This window comes from Trichomycterus rosablanca, chromosome 16 (genome assembly GCF_030014385.1).
Source record: "Trichomycterus rosablanca isolate fTriRos1 chromosome 16, fTriRos1.hap1, whole genome shotgun sequence".
In the NCBI taxonomy this organism is placed as follows: domain Eukaryota; kingdom Metazoa; phylum Chordata; class Actinopteri; order Siluriformes; family Trichomycteridae; genus Trichomycterus; species Trichomycterus rosablanca.
Window position 1 is genome coordinate 10,889,226 of NC_086003.1, and position 23,068 is coordinate 10,912,293.

General features: G+C 37.8%; 1 protein-coding gene across 3 annotated transcripts in view; it reads left to right on the forward strand.

Moving 5' to 3' along the window:
• Positions 1 to 23,068, forward strand: part of LOC134330972 (serine/threonine-protein phosphatase 2A 55 kDa regulatory subunit B beta isoform) — a 73,929-nt gene that overhangs the window by 42,635 nt on the left and 8,226 nt on the right. For all 3 annotated transcript variants that reach the window (XM_063012294.1, XM_063012293.1, XM_063012295.1), the window contains 3 exons: positions 18,354 to 18,451; positions 19,637 to 19,802; positions 20,731 to 20,843. In XM_063012294.1, coding sequence (XP_062868364.1) covers positions 18,354 to 18,451; positions 19,637 to 19,802; positions 20,731 to 20,843 — 377 coding nt within the window. The remainder of the gene's footprint in view (positions 1 to 18,353; positions 18,452 to 19,636; positions 19,803 to 20,730; positions 20,844 to 23,068) is intronic.

Consider the following 23,068-nt stretch of genomic DNA (forward strand, 5'->3'; position numbering starts at 1 on the left):
AGACTACTTTTCATTGTGTCAAAGTGTCATTTTGTCAGTGTTGTCCCATGAAAAGATATACTTAAATATCTGCAGAAATGTGAAGGGTGTACTCACTTTTGTGATACACTGTATATATACAGGGTGGGCCATTTATATGGATACACCTAAATAAAATGGGAATGGTTGGTGATATTAACTTCCTGTTTGTGGCACATTAGTATATGGGAGGGGGAAAACTTTTCAAGATGGGTGGTGACCATGGCGGCCATTTTGAAGTCGACCATTTTGGATCCAACTTTAGTTTTTTCAATGGGAAGAGGGTCATGTGACACATCAAACTTATTGAGAATTTCACAAGAAAAACAATGGTGTGCTTGGTTTTAACGTAACTTTATTCTTACATGAGTTATTTACAAGCTTCTCTTTGTTTACAGCCATTGTCATGTCGCAGAGGTTAACACGTGAGGAGCGGATAGAAATTGTGTGGATGTCTGGTGAACGCAGTACCCGGGTCATTGCAGCAGATTTCAATGCAAGACACCCTACGAGACCACCCATCTCCCATGCTACAGTTAGCAAACTGCTTGCCAAGTTTCGTGAAACTGGTTCAGTGTTGTATTTGCCAAAATGTGGACGCATGAAAACTGTCACTAATGAAGAAACATCAGTGGCTGTCCTAGCTTCATTCAGCAAGAGCCCACAGCGTAGCACTCGCCGCATGTCACTGGAGAGTGGCATCAGTCGAACATCCCTTCGGCGGATATTAGCTACTCACAAATGGCACCCTTACAAACTCCAGCTGCTGCAGCATCTCAACGAGGATGACCCAGATCGGCGCACTGAATTTGCAGAATGGGCAAAACAAAAATTGGAACAGGACCCTCAGTTTACACAGAACATTTTGTTCAGTGATGAGGCAAGCTTTTATGTGAATGGTGAAGTTAACAAACAAAACCACCGCTATTGGTCTGACACTAACCCACATTGGATAGATCCCTCCAAGACTGTTGGAACACAAAAATTGATGGTATGGTGTGGTATATGGGGTACAAAGATAGTGGGGCCATTCTTCATCAATGGAAACCTCAAGGCCACTGGATATTTGAAATTGCTACATGATGATGTGTTTCCCTCTTTATGCACTGAAGCTGGCACGTTTCCTGAGTTTTTCCAGCAAGATGGTGCACCACCACATTATGGGTGTCAGGTCCGAGCATTCCTAGATGAACAGTTTCCTGGAAAGTGGATTGGTCGTCGTGGGCCAGTTGAATGGCCCCCAAGGTCTTCCGATCTGACCCCCTTAGACTTTTATCTTTGGGGTCATCTGAAGGCAATTGTCTATGCTGTGAAGATACGAGATGTGCAGCACCTGAAACTATGGATACTGGAAGCCTGTGCTAGCATTTCTTCTGCGGTGTTGCTATCAGTGTGTGAAGAGTGGGAGAAGAGGGTTGCATTGACAATCCAACACAATGGGCAGCACTTTGAACACATTTTATAAGTGGTCAGAAACTTGTAAATTACTCATGAAAGAATAAAGTTACGTTAAAACCAAGCACACCATTGTTTTTCTTGCCACAAACAGGAAGTTAATATCACCAACCATTCCCATTTTATTTAGGTGTATCCATATAAATGGCCCACCCTGTATATATATATACTGTATATATATATATATACAGTATATATATAGATATAATTTTACTTTATTTGGGTACTAGTGCAAATCAAGCTTGATCCAGCAACTCTGTTACTGACAATGCAGATGGTTAATTATTTTAAGCACTTTTTTAATACTGCAGTGAAATGTAAAGTGCAGTTACAGTTCCTGAGCTCAGCAAAACCCTTTCCTTGCACAACACAAACACAAACACACACACACACACACTTATTCAGAATCCCTTCAATGATCTAATGACAGGAAACAATCGCAGAGTTTTAATGCCACATAGAATGTGTAGCTATTTGGAGATGCACTTGTCAATACGCTCTTAATGACGGCCCCATAAAATAGCCAGATGTAAGAAGACTGAGGAAAGCTCATCTGCCACCCCCCATTCTCACCACGTTCTACAGAGGAACAATCGAGAGCATCCTGAGCGGCTGCATCACTGTCTGGTTCGGAAATTGTACTGCGTCGGACCGCAAGACTCTCCAGCGAGTAGTGAGGACAGCTGAAAAGATCATCGGGGTCGCTCTTCCATCTCTCATGGACATTTTTAACACCCGCTGCATCCGCAAAGCTCTAAGCATTGTGGACGATCCAACCCATCCATCACATGGACTTTTTACTTTGCTCCCGTCTGGGAGACGATACCGCAGCATCCGGACTAACACAACCAGACTGTGTAACAGTTTTATCCCTCAAGCAATCAGACTCCTAAACTCAGTACTGTAACAATTTCCTCCGGAAATTTTCTGCTGCCACACACTGATCTGTATTGACTATGTTACTTGCATTTTTGACTATGTTACTTGCATTTTTGCACACCTCCTGGAAATGCACAATAATTTCTGCACCTTACTTGTATTTTGCACCTTATTTACTTTTTAGGCATCTTATCTGCATTGCCAATTTTACGCTGCTAATGTACAACATGTCACTACCTCATGAACCATTGTACCATCTATTCACCATCATGTACTAACACTTGTCTTTAGTCCTGTCTTCTAATTACTTGTTTAGATTAGGGATAATTAGGAATATCTTTTGTAGTTATTTATTATAGGATTTTTTTGTATTATTGTTGTATTTGCACTGTTTTGTATTGTCTTGCACTTTTTGTACCGTGTTACACCGTGATCCTAGAGGAACGCTGTTTCGTTTCAATATGTACTTGTATGTAGCTGAAATGACAATAAAACCTCTCTGACTCTGACTCTGAATAGGATTGTTGCATCAGGTAGAGTAGGTCTGGTATGTGGATTAGATTTGCTATGGTTACAGCTACGGTATTACACAACTTTATTACATGCAACAAACAATGTGATTAATGTTGCTACTAAAGTTCTGTTATACTAATTAGTTAAATATGTATATAATATGTACATACTGTATATAAAATGTACATATGTACACACTGTAAATCATACACAGTTAGTGGGGTCCTTCGATTTGTTTTAGTCAGAGAACATAGACACTGTGGATGTTAAAAATAAAAGTTTTAGTCGCCCAGGTGGCGCAGCGGGATATTCCGCTGACGCATCAGCACCGAGTTTCTGAACTCCCGGGTTCGAGGCTCGGTGTTGCCACCGGTTGGCTGGGCACCATCTGGCGGGCATAATTGGCAGTGCCTGCAGCAGATACTAATTGGCCACCGTATCTGCAGGGTGGGGACCAGACTATATGTGGGTGGGTGGGTCATGCGCTGTGTAAGGACCCTGATTGGCAGAAGAGATGCCTGTGCAGGAAGCACGGACGAGAAGAGGAGGGCTGTACACATGTAAAGAAGGCGTGTGCAGCGGCATGCTCTCCTTGGATGCAAATCTGGAGTCTGTCAGCAGTGGAAGACAAATTGGATGTGCTAAATTGGGAGGAAAAATGGGGAGAAAATGCATAAAAATAATTAAAAAAAAAGTTTTAAGACAAAGTTAAAGATATAAGCATATATATGCATGAAATGTGTAGATATGGTTAAGGTTTTTAAGGTTTTTGGTTCTTTTAGTAAATATTTAATATGCTTGCATTTTACACTTTTGTACTCAAGAAGGAAAACTTTAGAAAACCCAAATACAGTTTGATGCAGCATCTACAAATAAAAGTTAAGACTCTGTTATGCAAAGTGAAACCATAAATTAACAATACCATGGACACTGCTAAATACTCTGCCTGAGGCTTATCTAGATGGAGAGATAAAAGATAAGAAAAATTGTGTGCTGTGGTCTGACAAATCCACCGTTCAAATAATACACATTGTGTTCTTCAGGGTAAAGAGAAAAAGGACCATCCCAATTTCTACCAATGCAAAATTCCAAAGCTAGTGTCTTTTATGGTATGTATCTGTACAGGAACAACTGTAAGGGCACAATTTATGTTCATGGGTACGTACACATTTCAGTGCAACATGTGCTGCCATCTAGACTACACCTTATGCAGATTTTTGCTTTTTACAGTAATACACGTGGCACATTATGAAGTGCATTCTATGACAGTGGAGTCATCCGGACTGTTGCGCTGCTGAATTGTTATATCAAGCATTATACAACAGTTAGTTCCGACCTTACAATCTGATTGGTTGAGAAGCGTTCTAACTGTGCTGATATTCGTGATAACAGAACACCACAATGGTATTACTCCGCTTACGCGTTGCCAGTAACGACAAGCTTCATGCACACAAACGCGCACGCAGGCGACACAGCCTTTTTTTTCCGATCGCGTTTTAAATCCGTCATCTGATATACAATCTAGCGCACTGTGTAGGGAACATAAATCAATTGTCTAATATATTGTCTAGTGCACTATGTAGTGAACATGAATGCGTTATCCGATACACAGTCTAGTGCACTATGTAGGGAACATTAATGTGTTTGTAATGCGAACAGTTAGCTTAATAGCCCAGTTAGCAGCTCCTAAGAGTTCTGTTATCACCCATATACTTTGGTGTGTGCAAAATGTTTTTTATGTTTTCTTTTTTTTCTCTTCGGAGGTTCTTGACTTTTTCTTCTTGTTGTTCTTACCTCCCTGAAATGAGTTTTTGCAACTTGGGATGTCTGCTTTGTAGTGTTAAACTTTATATTCGTTGTGGAACTACTTTTTGGCGGAAAGTATTGTCAATATTAAAGCATATTTATTATGAAATTCAGGGCTTCTTTAATTTATTTTCTTTCTTTATTTTGTAAAAACTGTTGTATAAAAGCAATAGAACACTTGAGGTCTTGTGTTATCGCGAATAACATCATGGCTGTGATGATCTACGGCACTCGCCTTCGGCCTTCGTGCCTGCGACTGAATCACAGCCGTGATGTTATTCGCGATAACACACTCCCTCTCGTGTTCTATTGCTTAAATAACAAACAAAATCCTCTTTCACAACTGCAACAATCGGTGTTCTCATTTTTTAAAATAATTACAAAATATTGGTGAAGGAAAATGTGATGTAACATCGTGATAAACTTGGTGTTGTCCTAACTTTTTTTTAAGTATGTTGCAGCCATCAAATTAAAAATGACCAAAAAACAATGATTAGTTAAAGCATTAAATCTTGTCTTTTACTGTTTTAATTACTACTATCCCAACATGTACCTGTATATGTGCAGGGATTAGTACAAAAAATGGGTACAGAAAATAATTTCAAACACTTCTATAGAGAAAGCAGTAAACCTTTTTTAAAAAAGCATTACGTTGCATTGGGTCTACAATGACTGCACAAATTACCGTAATGTAAAATTTCAATAAGCTGATACAAATGAACAAAATAGGCTGAATTAAAAAAACCAAAAACTTTTTTTGGTAGCTTTACAATTGTTTTAGGCTTGCAAACTAGAGAGGTAGTTCGGCGGGTGGAGAACTGCTTCATCCCAGCATATAATCTTTCTGCATCATTAGATAGGAAGCTAGGCCTGGTTTTTATTGACTTAGTCTTAGTAAGCAATGCTGGTAATCTTAACACCCCCTGGCATCTCAACTCCATTAGATCTATTCATAAATATGTATTTCCACTGCAGCCCCAGGAGACACATTTATTATTTCTGTTGCTGTAACATGCATAGTGAGAGAGTATGTGGTGTGGGATAAACACAAAATACTGATTGGATATTTAAATATTTTATTGTCTGTCAAAACAGATCTGGTGAAAATCCATAAAACAGATTAAAGGTACTTATTTGCATAGCACTGATTGGAAAATACCACTTTAAGAGGTCTATGGTAAGACATATTTAGATTCAGACTGACTGTTTAATTGATTATTTCATTAATCCCTCATAGAAATAGTTTTGTCACAACAGCATACAAGACACAAGTTACAAAAACAACAATGTACAATGTACAGGTCCTTCTAAAAAAATTAGCATATTGTGATAAAGTTCATTATTTTCCATAATGTAATGATAAAAATTTAACTTTCATATATTTTAGATTCATTGCACACCAACTGAAATATTTCAGGTCTTTTATTGTTTTAATACTGATGATTTTGGCATACAGCTCATGAAAACCCAAAATTCCTATCTCAAAAAATTAGCATATCATGAAAAGGTTCTCTAAACGAGCTATTAACCTAATCATCTGAATCAACGAATTAACTCTAAACACCTGCAAAAGATTCCTGAGGCTTTTAAAAACTCCCAGCCTGGTTCATTACTCAAAACTGCAATCATGGGTAAGACTGCCGACCTGACTGCTGTCCAGAAGGCCATCATTGACACCCTCAAGCAAGAGGGTAAGACACAGAAAGAAATTTCTGAACGAATAGGCTGTTCCCAGAGTGCTGTATCAAGGCACCTCAGTGGGAAGTCTGTGGGAAGGAAAAAGTGTGGCAGAAAACGCTGCACAACGAGAAAAGGTGACCGGACCCTGAGGAAGATTGTGGAGAAGGGCCGATTCCAGACCTTGGGGGACCTGCGGAAGCAGTGGACTGAGTCTGGAGTAGAAACATCCAGAGCCACCGTGCACAGGCGTGTGCAGGAAATGGGCTACAGGTGCCGCATTCCCCAGGTCAAGCCACTTTTGAACCAGAAACAGCAGCAGAAGCACCTGACCTGGGCTACAGAGAAGCAGCACTGGACTGTTGCTCAGTGGTCCAAAGTACTGTTTTCGGATGAAAGCAAATTTTGCATGTCATTCGGAAATCAAGGTGCCAGAGTCTGGAGGAAGACTGGGGAGAAGGAAATGCCAAAATGCCTGAAGTCCAGTGTCAAGTACCCACAGTCAGTGATGGTCTGGGGTGCCATGTCAGCTGCTGGTGTTGGTCCACTGTGTTTTATCAAGGGCAGGGTCAATGCAGCTAGCTATCAGGAGATTTTGGAGCACTTCATGCTTCCATCTGCTGAAAAGCTTTATGGAGATGAAGATTTCATTTTTCAGCACGACCTGGCACCTGCTCACAGTGCCAAAACCACTGGTGAATGGTTTACTGACCATGGTATTACTGTGCTCAATTGGCCTGCCAACTCTCCTGACCTGAACCCCATAGAGAATCTGTGGGATATTGTGAAGAGAAAGTTGAGAGACACAAGACCCAACACTCTGGATGAGCTTAAGGCCGCTATCGAAGCATCCTGGGCCTCCATAACACCTCAGCAGTGCCACAGGCTGATTGCCTCCATGCCACGCCGCATTGAAGCAGTCATTTCTGCAAAAGGATTCCCGACCAAGTATTGAGTGCATAACTGAACATAATTATTTGAAGGTTGACTTTTTTTGTATTAAAAACACTTTTCTTTTATTGGTCGGATGAAATATGCTAATTTTTTGAGATAGGAATTTTGGGTTTTCATGAGCTGTATGCCAAAATCATCAGTATTAAAACAATAAAAGACCTGAAATATTTCAGTTGGTGTGCAATGAATCTAAAATATATGAAAGTTTAATTTTTATCATTACATTATGGAAAATAATGAACTTTATCACAATATGCTAATTTTTTGAGAAGAACCTGTATTGTGACAAATATGAAGAAATCAAATAGGGTCTCTGGTATAAAGTGACGACTGTCCATAATAATACAATCAATTAGCTGGTGTATGAGTGTCAATGTGCATTCTGTAACTAAGAAGTAACCAGGTTCATAAAAGGGTAGATACTGTATAAAATCAATTGTTTGCCCTGGGCATGGTGTTCTGGAAATGAAAACCATTTTTCATACATAAGCAGAATTATTACTATTACTATAATAATTTTTTTTTAATCTAATTATTGTTCTGATTTGAGTAAATAAATGTGACACATTTTAGACATGCATCTCTGCACTTTTCATCATGCACTTTTTTAGCGGTTTTCCTGAAATTTGATGCTTATTTACAAGTATGTTTTGTAGTTCACAATGCACATTTGCTTTTTAATATAGCGTCAGATTGCTACTTGACTCAATCCCTCACCTTTTCCTTTGCTCAGCCAACTGTGTCATCTTTGTTTCAGTGTGCAATGGATATGAAATCAGCAATAGCCCAGGGCCTTTTTTTCAAAATAATTTCCATTTGTATTTCTGGTGCCTTTCTAGCAGGCTGAATTGAAACTATATAGCATCTTTTTTTTAATAATGAAATGACCTTTGTCCTTTCTAACTCTGTCCTTGCTGTCCATTACAACTCAATTTCATGCTGGCCTAGGATCTTCTGATGTTATTCACATCCATTCCACTGCAATCTTAGCCTTTGATCCCATGCTTATGCTGTGTATACAGATGACACAAAATCTCATTTGCAATAAGAGCTTGTAAATACCCACTGGACAAAGGGAATCTTCAATGTCTAGTGCAAACATGTAGTAACATGAGCAAGCAAGAAATAAATGTATCCCTCCTTCTCTAGTCCATTTCTGTTTGTGGGTTTCACTCTCAGATCGTATGCATTATGGCTGCCTTTTATCTTGCAATGTTTTTAAGATACATTGAATTAGTAATTTATTTTGTCACTATGACTTGGTTTGTTCATCTGTTCAAGTGTTCATAGCAAGAACAAATCATCTTGCAACAACAAAGAGATAAGTAATAATGAAGATCATTATATGTTTAAGATGTATAAGAAGATCATTTTTTCATTAGTGCCCCCAGGACTGAAGTCACACGTCCCTGAGTAAATTTGTATGTTTTAATCTGGACTTAAATATTGAGACTGTGTCTGAATCCCAAACATAGGTGGGTAGATAATTTCAAGTTATTGGGTTATGTCAGATTATGCCTTTTCCTTACTGTGATTTTTTAATTCTAAGAACTATAAGTAATCCTGCACTTTGTAAAAAGTGAATGTGCTGAGTTGTAGCGCTCAGTCAAATACTGCAGAGCCAAACCATGTAGCACCATATAGGTTAGTAAAATTATTAATTTGGTTTTTAATTGGCAGCCAGTGCAGAGATTACAAAATAGAACTAAAATTCTCAAAACATTCTAGTTCTAGTTAGCACCTGAGCTGCTGCATTTAAAATCCAGTGAAAAGGGCATTGCAAATATCTAACCTTAAAATTATAAACACATAAATCAGTTTTTCAGCATCATTAACAGAAAGTATATTTCTTACTTTTGAAATATAGTGCAGATGAAAGAAAGTAACTATGAATATTATTAATGTGTGCATCAAAGGAGAGGTCTGAATCCATTTTGTTATTTACAGCTGGTGTCACAGAGAAAGCATTAAGATTTAGCACCAGGTTAGACAACTTAGAATCAGATTTATTGGCCAAGTATGTGGATACACACAAGGAATTTGGTTCCAGCTGATGGTATCTCTCCAGTATAAATACACTGTACAAGCACTGTACAAGTTGCAGACAATGCACAAGAACATTAACACAAAAATATACAAACTATAAGACTATATAGGCAATATATAGAAAATGTATGGACATGTGCATGTATGTATGTACAGTATTCAGTGACCAATGTATGTTTGTACATATAAGCAGAGGTACACAATATATGGTAACATACCAATGGCAATATACAGTATTATACAGATAATGTAAGCTAGCAGCGTGTGGAATATTTAAAAAATAACAGTGAAGTGCACAGCATGTAGGATGAGTACTACAATATTTAGTCAATTGGCAGCAGGTGAATATTGTCACGCTCAAGTCTGTATTGTCAGTCATTTGTCAGTCATATTTAGGAGGGAGATGGCCTGTGGGAAGAAACTGCTCTTGAATCTGGAAGTTTTAGTGTGGATGGACCTATAGTGTCTTCCGTAGAGGAGGGGTTGAATGAAGTTATGGCCAGGGTGTGAGGAGTCAGTAATAATTTTTTCTGCCCGTTTCTTGGTTCTTGAGGAAGTCCAGGATGGAGGGCAGAGAAGCACCAATGATTTTCTCAGCTGACTTTACCAGTCGCTGCAGTCCTGTTCCTGTGTTGTATTGTGGCTGCTCCAAACTAGACTCTGATGGATGTGCACAGAACTGATTCGATGGCAGCAGTGTACAACTGTCTTTGCAGCTCCTGTGGCAGACCCAGCTTTCTCATTTTCCGCAGGAAGAACATTCTCTATTGGGCTTTCTTGAGAATGGAGTTGATGTTGTACTCCCACTTCAGGTCCTGGGAACTCATCCCTTTTGGCAGAGAATTTGACAATACCTGTTTTATCTGAATTAAGATAGAGAAAGTTACATAACATCCAGTTTTTTATTTTGTTTATGCAATCTTTATTCTTATAAATTGTGTGGATGTTAGATTTAACAGTGCATAACAGTGGAAATTGATGCCATGTTTATAAATATTTTTATGCATTTAAATAAAATTCTTAACAACATGTAGAATGTAAATAATAGAGGTCCCAGCACACACCCTTGTTGAACAACATACTTCTGTAGTACATACTGTAGTATTCATGTACACAAATTGATAGTGGTCAGTCAGATAAGATGTAAATTGTGGGTGACACCCATAGATTCTAAAATAAACTTAAATGCAATTATAGGTGGTTTATGCTTATTTTCATAATGAATATTAAGGTCTCCAACAATTAAAGCCTTGTCTGTTGATAGTACTAAATTGGCAGGAAAATCAGCCAGTTATTGAAGAAACTTACTTTGAAGGGACTTATAGTAATTAGTTATTAGCTTAAACATTTTATCGAATAAGGATTGATTAGCTTCAAGCATTTACACAAGTTTACCTGTGCCCATTATTATTGCTATTATTGCCAAGCACAAGCTGCCTAAATGGTACAAGATCTCCAAAGACCTTAGCTTCTTAGCTTTAACAGTTCAAAATGTTATCAAGACATTTGCTACCCATGGAACAGTGAAGACCGTTCCAGGACATGGTAAAAAAAAGAAATCCAGTGTGAGAACCCGACAAAAGGTTGTTTGAAACACAACTTTACAAATATTACAGTTGCTGTACCATGCACACTACACAGTACACTGCATATCGTTTTACAGATACAGAAGTGCTACAGAGATATGTGTTTTGTACGTGATCACAAAATAATTTACAAAGAATGAGAACAACATCAGGTCTAAGCAGTTTGCCAAATGATTACAGAAATGATCTTACTGTATGACACCAAAGAACAAAGACTAAAAGATGGCAAAATTGCAAAAAAATACACAAGGGGTTAGCATTTAACAGTTAACATTTGGACAATGAAAAGGACAAGACAGACATAGTTCATTGTGCACTGATTATACTATATCTTATTAGATTGTGTGTGTGTGTGTGTGTGTGTGTGTGTGTATATAAATGTACTTGGACATGAACATGTGTGAATGAGAGTGCCAGACTAGCCATAATCACATGACAAAGCAGCAGTACTTGTATCATATTGACTGAATTAATGAGCTCTTTCCTTTCAGTGCCTCACTTAGTAAATGTGCTGATAGTGACAAAGGAACCACATTTTAATGAGATTTAGCTGAATCTGTAAAACCTCCCTTTTACTAGAGGCAGGGGTCTGACTCCATTAACCCTCTCACCGCCTATGTCTAAGACAAACCTTGAAAATGTCTTTTGATCATTTTTACAGACAACACAGTGACGTTCATGTACTGTACACTTGAGCAGCAGCAGCATGTTTCCTTAAATGTTTGTGTGTATTTTATATACTCACAAGGATATTTAGTTCTTTTTACTCAATGTTCTCAGTTGCTGATAATAATGAAAAGTGCTCAAAGTCAAAATAAGGTTTTTCACAGGGTCTAATTAGGTCAGGGTGTTTTGTGTCTGGGAGAACGCTTTTGGAATTCAGCCCACACAAGGTTTTAGAATATGATTTTAATGTAATTATTTCTTCCCTCACTACACTCAGCTCTACACCCTGTAATGCTTAGTGTATTGTATGACATGTCAATTAATCAATTAATGTGTGTGTGTGTGTGTGTGTGTGTGTGTGTGTGTGTGTGTGTGTGTGTGAAGAAGGTACAAAGGTAAAATATCAGAGAATGCACAAAGTGGGTCACACAAAATCCTCTATTTTAAGCAGCACTACAGGCTTTGTGTTTACATATGTAAACTAACCATGTAATTGCAAAAAATCAGATTTTTGACAATCATGTATTTAATGTATTTTTATGCCATTCGGTACTATAATCATGGACAGAGTCTACATGTGTCACTTAATAATATATAACAATAATGTGTCACAATAATAATAATACAAATATTCATATTAATAATAAATAGTATTTTAGTTTTGTTTAGTTTTTGCTTGCATCAATAAAATACTTTGTTTGTCTAGTAGGACTTATGACATTGTGGTTTTATTTACTTTAGATTCACAACGTCAAATTAAGTATTTCTCTCTTTTTTTAAACAATTATGGTTAATTACTGCCTCTCTTAGTAGAGCTAATTGGACAATTTAATTTGAATGTTTTTAGGACTGTGTATCCAAAGAAAATAAGGGCTTCCTGTTTACCTGAAATTGGTGGGCTGGTGTTTGCCTAAAGTATGTAATCATTTTAAAGTGCTGTGAAAAATCTTTTGCTTCAATTTATTTTTATTTCTTGTATATTGGTCAGTCTGCTATGTTTCAGATCATCAAACTACATTTTATATTAGAAAAAGAAGGAAAAATGCTGTTTAGTACAAGCTGACTGTAAGTGAAAAAGTAATTGCCCCCTTTACTAAATCAACCAGTTTATCAAATACAATGTACATTTGAGACGGAGCACTGCCAGAGCCTTAAACATGACCTCCATCATGCTACTTGTGTGCTTGTTTTTGGCAAACTGTCAGAAACAGACTCTATGAGGGTGGCATGAGGGCCCAACGCATTCTCTAGTGGGACTTGTGCTCACTAGTGGTGGGCGAATTGATCCAAATATCGATATTATCGATACCAATGTTGGTATTGGTATCAGATTGATACTAGTGTGATGGGATCGATACTTTAGTTTAACTTATTCTCCGCTACATTCAGCATGTTTCTCCCGTTTCGTCAGAAAGTAAAGACCATGTCTGTACAGACGCCGCTCCTCTCACATCTTACACACACAACTTGCTCCTCCCCTCCTGCACTGCTGTGTTTTGTTGTGGTATCGTCCCGTTGTTATGTTGTTCAAATCCTAACAGACATCAGTACATTGGTAGGCACTGGAAGAATGTAAGTTTTTGAATACTTTGCAGATACAGAAATAGGGTCAATTTTATGGAAATAATAGTGTAAACTATACGTACGCAAGGACGCACCTTACACACTTTGCGCACCTTACGCACATAAATCGGACCATTCATAGTGAGGCTCTTATTCCGTGTTTTGGTGAATGAGAGCTCTTTTCTTTTGACTTTGTGCTTAAAAATGTAAACAGAATAGCATCTATTTTTGATTTTAAATTAACAAGGACACATATATTCGGTCACTATTAAAAATGTACAAATGTATTTACCCAGCAAACACAACTATGTGGAATGAGTTAGCCGCTTTGTGGTGATACACCATGATTGTGAGAAATTAAAGCACACAGAAACAAGAAATCTGACCGCTTTAAACAACTGAATTTATTTACAACCAATGTACAAAAAATTTATGTATTACAGTATTACACTTAAGGGTCATGAAAATTCATTCAGATTTAGCAATTTGATGATTCATCTACCTTAATTATTAAAAAGTATCGGTATTGGTATTGGTATTGGTATTGGTATCGGCAATACTGGCCCTGTGTTTATTTGGTAATTTATTTATTTTATTTGGTGGCTTAGTGGGTAGCACTGTCGCCTCACAGCAAGAAGGTCCTGGGTTCGAACCCCAAGTGGGGAGGTCCGGGTCCTTTCTGTGTGGAGTTTGCATGTTCTCCCCGTGTCTGCGTGGGTTTACTCCGGATGCTCCGGTTTCCTCAGTCCAAAGACATGCAAGTGAGGTGAATTGAAGATACTAAATTGTCCAAGACTGTGCTTGATATAAACTTGTGAACTGATAAAACTTGTGTAATGAATAACTACCGTTCCTGTCATGAATGTAACCAAAGTGTAAAAACATGACGTTAAAATCCTAATAAATAAACAAATGAACTTGGTAAATGCAAAATTTTGATACCAAATTTTGCAGTATCGCACACCACTAGTGTTCACAGCCCAGCACCACGCAGCTTAATTTGGATTTGCCTGAGAACCCCAGTTCTGGGAGGAGATCCTCTAGGACACCATCTGCTGTCTCATTAGGAGCATGCCCAGACATTGTCGGGAATACATTTAGGCAAGTGGGGACCACAAACACTACTGAGTCACATTATGAGTTGCTGTGATGAAATTTACACAAATGGGATCAGCCTGTGTTTTTAATTTTTTACTTGGATTTTTGGTGGGATTTGTTATCCAGGTCTTAATTGGTTGATAATTTAGGTCTTCATTGACCATATGCCTAAACTAATGCACAACCAATTCACTTTTTATTTCCAGCTTTTTGGTATTAATGCACTTTTTAATTATGTCTGTTAATTTTGATGATTATAATGCACATCATCCTCTTAGGTCTGTGCAAGCTTGGCTCTTTAGGAATCTTTCCTGGCTAAGCGTTTGCTGGTCCCAAAATAACTAATAAATTAGATCTACTTGTAATTTAGTGACCAAATTAAAAGACTTCATAAACATACAGCCTGATCGGAACGTTTTCATCATCAAACTTAAGAAGCATACACCTAGTTACCTTTGCCAGGTTTTGTAGAGATGATAGTAGATGTTAGCTCATCAGCAGTAGCAGTAGTAGTGTAGTCAGGTGCAGATGCTCTAAATCACGTTCTACCCGTTCACACCTCACAAACCAAATCTGCGTAAAAATTGCTTAAAGCCTTCCTTCTTTGGTCTGAAACAGGTTGTCATGGAAACCTTGTGCGTAAATTCTTTACAGAGACCATGGAAAAGCACATGGATGTCTGGCAATGGGTGAAAAAAACACAATCCAGTGCTTTCTCTTTCCCTGAATCTAGCTCTCTCTCTCTCTCTCTCTCTCTCTCTCTCTCTCTCTCGCTCTCTCTCTCTCTCTCTCTCACACACACACACACACACACACACACACACACACACACTCTGGATGGCTTTCTGTTGAACAAAGGGATTATTTTGAAGTCTGGTATTGTATGTTGTCATAATTTATGTAAATCATAGACAACAGACTTCATTTAAAGCTCCAGCCATGATCTTACATGACTGTAAGGAGAGGACAGCTTAGGTGGAAGGAGAGACAACCATTTTCAATGTCGCAACCTTTGTTAACATGGATTTAGGGGAGCATAGCTAGAGAAAACAAACTGCAAGTGTAGTACAGACAGTGTGTTTTTGTTAAGAAGCTTTATATATGAACTGTGCATTCCAAAACCAAGGTAACAGATGCATCTCATTCAAGAGGACCAGGGAAGATGGGCCAAAGGTAGGAACCAGCCCTATTCTACATATTGGAAAATATTTTTAAATAACAAACAATTATTATTGGTATATAACAACAGCCTACAGATGTTCTTTTGCTTCCACCACTAATTTTATGCAGGTCTTGTACATACATAGTGCCTCAAATTATACATGTAAATGTGTTTGATATAGTGTAAAATAATATAGTCCTATACTTTCTACATGCAGGGTATACCATTGCAGAGAGCTATTGTCCACAAACAATTAAACTCATTGTTATGTAACACAATTGTAACATAATTACTACTACATACAAAAATCCAAAAGCACAACAAAATAAAGCAGTCAGAGAAGATTTCAGGCAAGTCCATTTGCTTTAAAAGGCAACTGTGTGTAGTTCTTGACAAAAACATTTTACTGAAAATCCCATTTTAAAATGTATTGTATCCTTTTAGAGGTAATGGAACTTTTAAAGTCACTTACTATTCATTACCATTGTTTGTCAATGACAACTGCATGCGACATGCTTGATTTTATGTAACTTTTATCAATGGATATTGGTAAAATACCTAATATACCTTTGGCAATGTACTGTATATGTGTTGTGTGTCCCTGTGCCTTACCCTATGTTACATTTGTATTGCTGTGTATATTTAGCCATTGTAACTTGTAATCAGTAATAGGTGCTCGGGTGGCACTGTGGTAAATTACACTAGCTCACTACCACTGGGACCCAGGGTTTAAATCCCCAGTTGTGCTATCATCAGGTTGGGCGTCTGCATTTAAACGCAATTGTCCATCTTGTCCAGGGTGTGTTACTGCATTGTGCCTAGTGATTACAGGAAAACCAGACCCACCACAACCCTGACCAGGACAAAGCCATCGTAAATCATGAGAATAAAATGAAAACAAAAATTACATGATCTGTTCAGCTTTAATTGCCAAAGCAAATTTTTTATTTGATGTGTAAATTAAATAATTGCAATTAAGATTTAGTTTTATTAGCTTTTTACATTTTGTTATAATTCAATTTAAAATTAAAGATAAAGATGCTAACCCAGTGTGTCTTATTGTAAGAAGGAAGAACTGTATGTAAACAGTATGTATAATTAACAGACTTTGAATAATGTAGTTACACAAACCGTAGCAAAGAGGTTGCAGTTTGGGACACAACCAGAAAATCACTTATGTAACTAGGTTTACGTGTCATCCAGTGTGAGGTTTGCAATAGTTTGCAAATGACCTTAAAGATTGGATTGTAGAGGACACGTCATTTTCTCTGAAAAGTTACATTTTAAGTTTGGCCAATCACTTGATTAGCCAATAGTTAGACATAGACTTCTGCTTTGAACTGGTTCCACAACAGTTTTTTTTTCCAGCCGAACAATGCACCATTCCACACAGCCAATGTGGATGAAGGGTCGCCGGGTTAAGACCCTGTCATGGCCTTTCCAATCTTCAGACCTGGGCATCAATAAACACCTCTGATAAAATGAAGAAAGATTTACTTTTTATAAACTGCATGCTATACAGCTAATTTAACTTACCTTAGGAGATGCGCACATCCAAGATGTTACCTGGATGTCTCAGCAAAAGCAAGTGAGCTTAAAACTCCGTTCTAAAGCAAACGAGAAAGAGCTCACTCGCATGCCAGAAATGATCACCTGACGAGAAAAGAACAGTACAATAATGTAGAGGACTGATTTATGCATGAAAGTAATGTTGATGTATGTATGTGTGTTGTGCATTTAATGTTTATGTATACAGTGACTATAGAATAGGATTACCCTTAAGAATGAAATGGCTTAACCCAGAATCAGATGGCGCGAATAAAAGCACATTTAAGCAGGGCATCAGCCAGTAAAATGTGGGATTTGCTTATTCTGAACCAGAGAGAGAAAAGGAAATCCCAGTAGTCATAGCAGAGGATATTAAGGATGGCTAATGCCATAAATTATCTGGTATAATTAAACCCAGTGTATTTTGAGTTTAGTAAATATTGTACAGTTGTTATTTGTATTTAGTTTGAAAGAGATTTGTGCACTATTAATTGCTGAAAAAACACATATCTGGTTGTAGTGACAATTTGCTGTGGTTTTCCTCGCTCCCTCCTTGACCTCTACAACCACACAGTTAACATCATCACAAAGCTGAATTTCTATTATTGCTAAGCTGATTGTACCATATTCTTATTAAATATAGCATTAACACCTTCATGTTATACTGGCAGATATTTTTAACAATATTTGTATTTTATTTGTCTAACAAAATATTTATTCACAAATATTTAGACCTGGTCCTATCTACATTCTTCTAGTGAACCCATGCTGGTGTTTGTATACAAACATGGTGCCTTTGTTCTGGAAGAGCTGTTGAAAATAGAGACATTAATCTGTGCACCAACATGTTGTCACATACACATCTAATTTCAAAAACATTTACAGATAATGCAATTTTTGGTCCAGTGCTATCTGCTATTTGTTATAAAGGCAGGATGTTAAATGCTAGTAATAGGTAATGCCTGCTGCAAAGATTTTTATTTTCAAAGTAACCTGTGTCAGTCTATAAGTAAAGCAAGTTTGTCTTTAAACTGATAGTTTGGTAAAAGGCAGTTGGTCAGAAATTGGATAATGGCAAACAACTTTAGAAGTGAAAAATTATAAGGAATATCTGATCAAAACAATTTGTTTGCTCACCAGGAGCTATCATGTTTATACAGTTTGCTGAATTCATAGACTGACAATGATTAATTTAGTGGTTTAAGCTAGTCCTTGAATTTGCTCTCACTGTACTCAGAACTAAACTGTTTGAAACCCAGGCAGCTCTGACTGCATATGGCTACATGTGGAGAAGATCTTAAATCCTTGTTTTCCTTCAGGATTATTGACTGGAAACTGTAAAAACTATATTTATATCCCTAATGCATCATCTTTTTTTTTAGCTGACATCATATCCACAGTTGAATTCAACTCCACTGGGGAGCTACTGGCCACAGGGGACAAAGGGGGTCGAGTGGTGGTGTTTCAAAGGGAGCAAGAGGTATGTGCATTTTTTCAGTGCTAGCTAAATCCCACTAATAATATTCTTGAACACATGACTGCATTGCAGGTAGCCGGCTGTTTTACTGAGCTTTGAAAATCCAGTTTTACTTACTGTGTACCTGTAACCTGAAAACCATCTTGCAATCTTGCTTGCCAAATATAATAGCAATAAAAAAGTATTTAATTATCTTTCATATCTGCTTTATTTGGGCAGGAATCATTGTGAATTCCTAAAGCCTATTCCAGAAACATTGGGCACAAGGCAGGAATAAACTTTACACAGGTTGCCAAAAGTATGACAAATATGCAAAAAAAAATTGGGATGAGGCAAATAATTCTCACAGCACTGTACATACTGGTGGTAATTAAGACATATAATGCATTCATCAATAAACATAATTAGCCTAAAGTATTTAATTCACACAAGTAAAAGAAATACATCTTAAATCAACATGTAATTGTTATGCAAAATTGAAATCTTAAATGCTTTGTTTACATGAAAAACAGTAACACTTTATTGGTTCTAAATATACAGTATGTACACAATAACATTTCTCCTGTGACTGTCTATCTCTTGTCATTGTCTCCAAAGCTGTATCAGTGTAGTTGATCTCTGAGAGCTGGGAGGTTCTCTTTCCCTTACATCCTTTGAAAGCTACCAAGGTGTCTTCCCATTAAGGTGTCTGTCTCTGTTCAGCTCTTCTGATTCCTTCCTATTGATTCAGATGCTTTTTGTGGCAAAAGCTGACCTACAGCTTTTATACAGCCTTATCGATATTGAAATATCCACAGACGCAGGCTCCGGTTTCCTCCTTTAAGGAACAAAAATGATTATCTGCACATTCTAAATTGCATAAGAAATAAGTATAGCATCCTAAATAAAGCAGTAAGTGAGTAATTGCTACCCAGATGCAAACACAATTCAACTCAACACAAATTTAACCATTATTTAACTCACTAATGAGTAATGCACTACTATTGCATTTAATTGAATTGGTCTAGAGCTTCTATGCACAATGAAAGTGTCTTTTAATGCTAAATAAAGTTCTGCTTCAAGTGTGATAACCTGTTTTTGTGGACTATACTGTTTTTAATTATGAATGTAATGGACTAAATTGGTTATTACTCTTTACACATTTAAGCTGTCATGCATTTGGTTACATCCCGGTTTTTTTCTTTGCAGACTAAAAACCAGCCACATCGGCGGGGGGAGTACAATGTTTACAGCACCTTTCAGAGCCACGAGCCTGAGTTTGACTACCTGAAAAGCTTGGAAATTGAAGAGAAGATTAACAAGATTCGATGGCTGCCTCAACAGAATGCTGCCTATTTCCTCCTCTCTACTAATGGCATGCAAATTTTATTCCTAAATCATAACTGGTGTCTGGGCTTTTCAGAACTGTTTTAGGTCCTTATTTAATAAAACATTTAAATAAGAACTCCTTATTTAATAAAACATTTAAATAAGAACTTCTTATTTAAACTCCTTTATACAGAAGCACTCCTGCATCTATCATATGATGGCAGTTAGAGAACCAAAGAAAAATGCTTAGTTCTGTTGGTCCAGGTAAACTGGCACAAATAATTGTATGTAGCTGCCCCTAAGTTGCATTCTTTCATATACATCAGCTTGCTGATCTATGCCAAGCTATAGTTGGCATGCACTTGCTTTTCAGAATAATTAGTCTGGGAAATGCACCTAGAAGACAGCATGAAAACACTGGCATTTGGTTACTTCACAGCAGAAAATAGGAGGGTTGATTCAGGTTAATTAAAATTATAATTTACGTCTAGGGCTGTCATGGTGGCTCAGTGGGCAGCACTGTCACCTCACAGCAAGAAGCTCCTGGATTCGATTTGCAAGTGGAGCAGTCTGGGTCTTTTCTGTGTGGTTTGCATGTTCTCCCAAGTTTTCTCTGGAAGCTCTGGTTTCCTCCCCCAAGTACAAAAACATGCAGTCAGGTTAACTAAAGCTTCTAGAATTGCCCTTGAATGTGTTTGAGTGTGTGTGTGTGTTTGCCCTGTGATGGACGGGCTACCTCTCTGGGGAGTTTCCTACTGTTTGATTAGTTAATCATCCACTGCAACACTGAAAAGGAGAAAGTGGTGGTAAAGAGAAAGCGGTGGTAATACAGACAGTAAATAAATGAATGAATTATTTACTTATTGATTTATTTTATCTATATTTGTCATTGTTCACTAGTGTCATTGTAATTTTTTTTCAATGTCCTGTCAGTATATGTATTTGACCCCACCTTCTTTCTATGGTTCTTTCAGATAAAACTGTCAAATTATGGAAAATCAGTGAGAGGGACAAGCGACCAGAGGGTTATAATCTGAAGGATGAGGATGGCAGGATCCGGGACCCCACCACTATCAAGGCTCTGAGGGTATTACAGATATTACAGTTTCTGTGGTGGCAGAAGGATCAGTGATAAAGCTTAATACATTGTCACTGATATGATACAGTTCAAAAGAAAAATATTATAAAGGCAGAGTGTTTTATAGTTTGCCTTTTATTAAGCAATGGGAATCAGGGTTTTATCATTTGGAGAAAGATTGTTCTGGTCCCATAGGGGATTTGGCAAAGAGACTCTATGACCCTTGCTGACTGAAGCATTAAGAGGTCCATCTGTCAGTGCATACCCAGAGGAGGAGGGCCAAAGCCAAGTTGTGTATAATTGCCAAAATATATCCCCCTTGCTCCCACATGAACACTGGGAATGCTGAGAATATTGATTTAGGCGGCAGAGTGGTTCAGTGGGTAGCATTGTCACCTCACAGCAAGAAGGTGTGTGTGTGTGTGTGTGTGTGTTTGCTCTGTGATGGACTGGCGACCTGTCCGGGGTGTTTCCTACCTTTCGCCCAGTAAATTAGACCCACAGCTACTCTGAATAAAGTGGTAGTAAACTGAATGAATGAATGAATGAATGAATATTAATTTATTCCAGGACTGACTAGATATGAGTGTAGCCTTTAAATGTTATATGTAACGTTTGTTCATTCATTCATTTATTTTTACAAAATTTTTTATCCTGGTCAGGTGCCACCCAGACACCTTAGGCATTTGATGGGAATACACCCTGGACAAGGTGCCAGTTCAGTACAGGGAAACACACACCGATTCACTTACCTACACTTAGGAGCATTTAAGGTGGAAGATAATCTACCCACACATGGAGTGAATATGCTAAACTCAAAGGGCCAAGGATTAAACATGTTACTCAAACTCAAAAACAGAATGCTTGCTGAATTAACTTCGTGGGAAAAGATATTGCCCTGATTGCAGCAAATGTCTTTCTAAAATCCCAGTATACGCCTTTGCGTCAGTGGTACCTTCACACATTGGCATGGCTGCACCCCCATAATCATGACAGATGTTGGCTTTTGCACCTTTCACTTATAACAGTCTGGATATTCCTTTTCATATTTGGCACAGAAAACTCGACTTCTGTTTACCCAAAAAACAAGCTTTACCTTGAACTCATCTGACCAGAGCACATGTTTCCACTGTCTTTCTGACCATCAACACTGTCTGAGAGCTCAAAGTTCATGCACATTTGGCAGTGGTTCCTGGCTTTGCCATACTGAGATCAGATAAATATGGCAATTCCCCCTGAAATCATTGCTTGTAAAGACTGATATTTTGTGGATTATTCAGATTGGCTGTCTTGAGCATGTAGTAGGTCTTTAGGGGACAGAGTCCTTCTCTTATTTTAGTGACTACTGGTAGTCTTTTCCCCACTGTTTCTTCTGTTGGCAGCGGAGTTCCTCAAGGATCAATACTTGGCCCAGTGTTTTTTTTTACTATATAAACTACCTTTGGGCATGATCAATCAAATGCTCCACAGAGGCCTACAGATTTGTCCTCTCTCAAATGTCTCAATGATTGTCTTAGAGACAATCATCTGTTTGCTGTTTTATTCTCATCTGAAACTCAAGGCTGATTGTGCCTTTGCAGTAATGGCACTAAAACTGTGGAACAACATTCCTTTTAATATTTGGACGACTGCAAATGTCTAAGTCTTTAAACAATGCTAAAATCTTACTTTTATCTGTTGATTTTCAACCATTTTTATTAATCATATGTATTTTGTAATATTATTGTTTGTGTCTTTTATTTGTGTGATTCATGAACAGCATATTGGACTTAATGTTGCTTTACAAATAAACTTGACTTGTGACTTATTTGATCCACCAGTGAGTGACAACCCAAGCCTTTTAAAAAAAAAAAGACAAAAAAGGAACAAAGACAGGGAGCTCAGTAACACTGGAGCTCAGAAGTGATAAAAAACACAAGCACTGCCACGCCTCTGCTTGACACAGCCTGCTTTCAAGATAGATCTCTCATGACAGCCACATAAAAATGGCAGCAAAGTACAAGCAGACTGTCACCGCCAGCTGAGTTTCCGAAAACCAGATCAAAAAAACAATGGCAAAAGGGGCCAGTGGGAGAAGCTAGACAGGTCTTTAAGCCGGACCTTAATTTTAGCATATCAGTCTAACTGAACTTTAAGAGAACCCACCAAACAAGCATGCATGAAAACAAAGCAGAAAACAAGATTACCCAGCAATAAGCTGGGTCAGGAGGCCGTTCAGGGCCAAACTGCTGAAG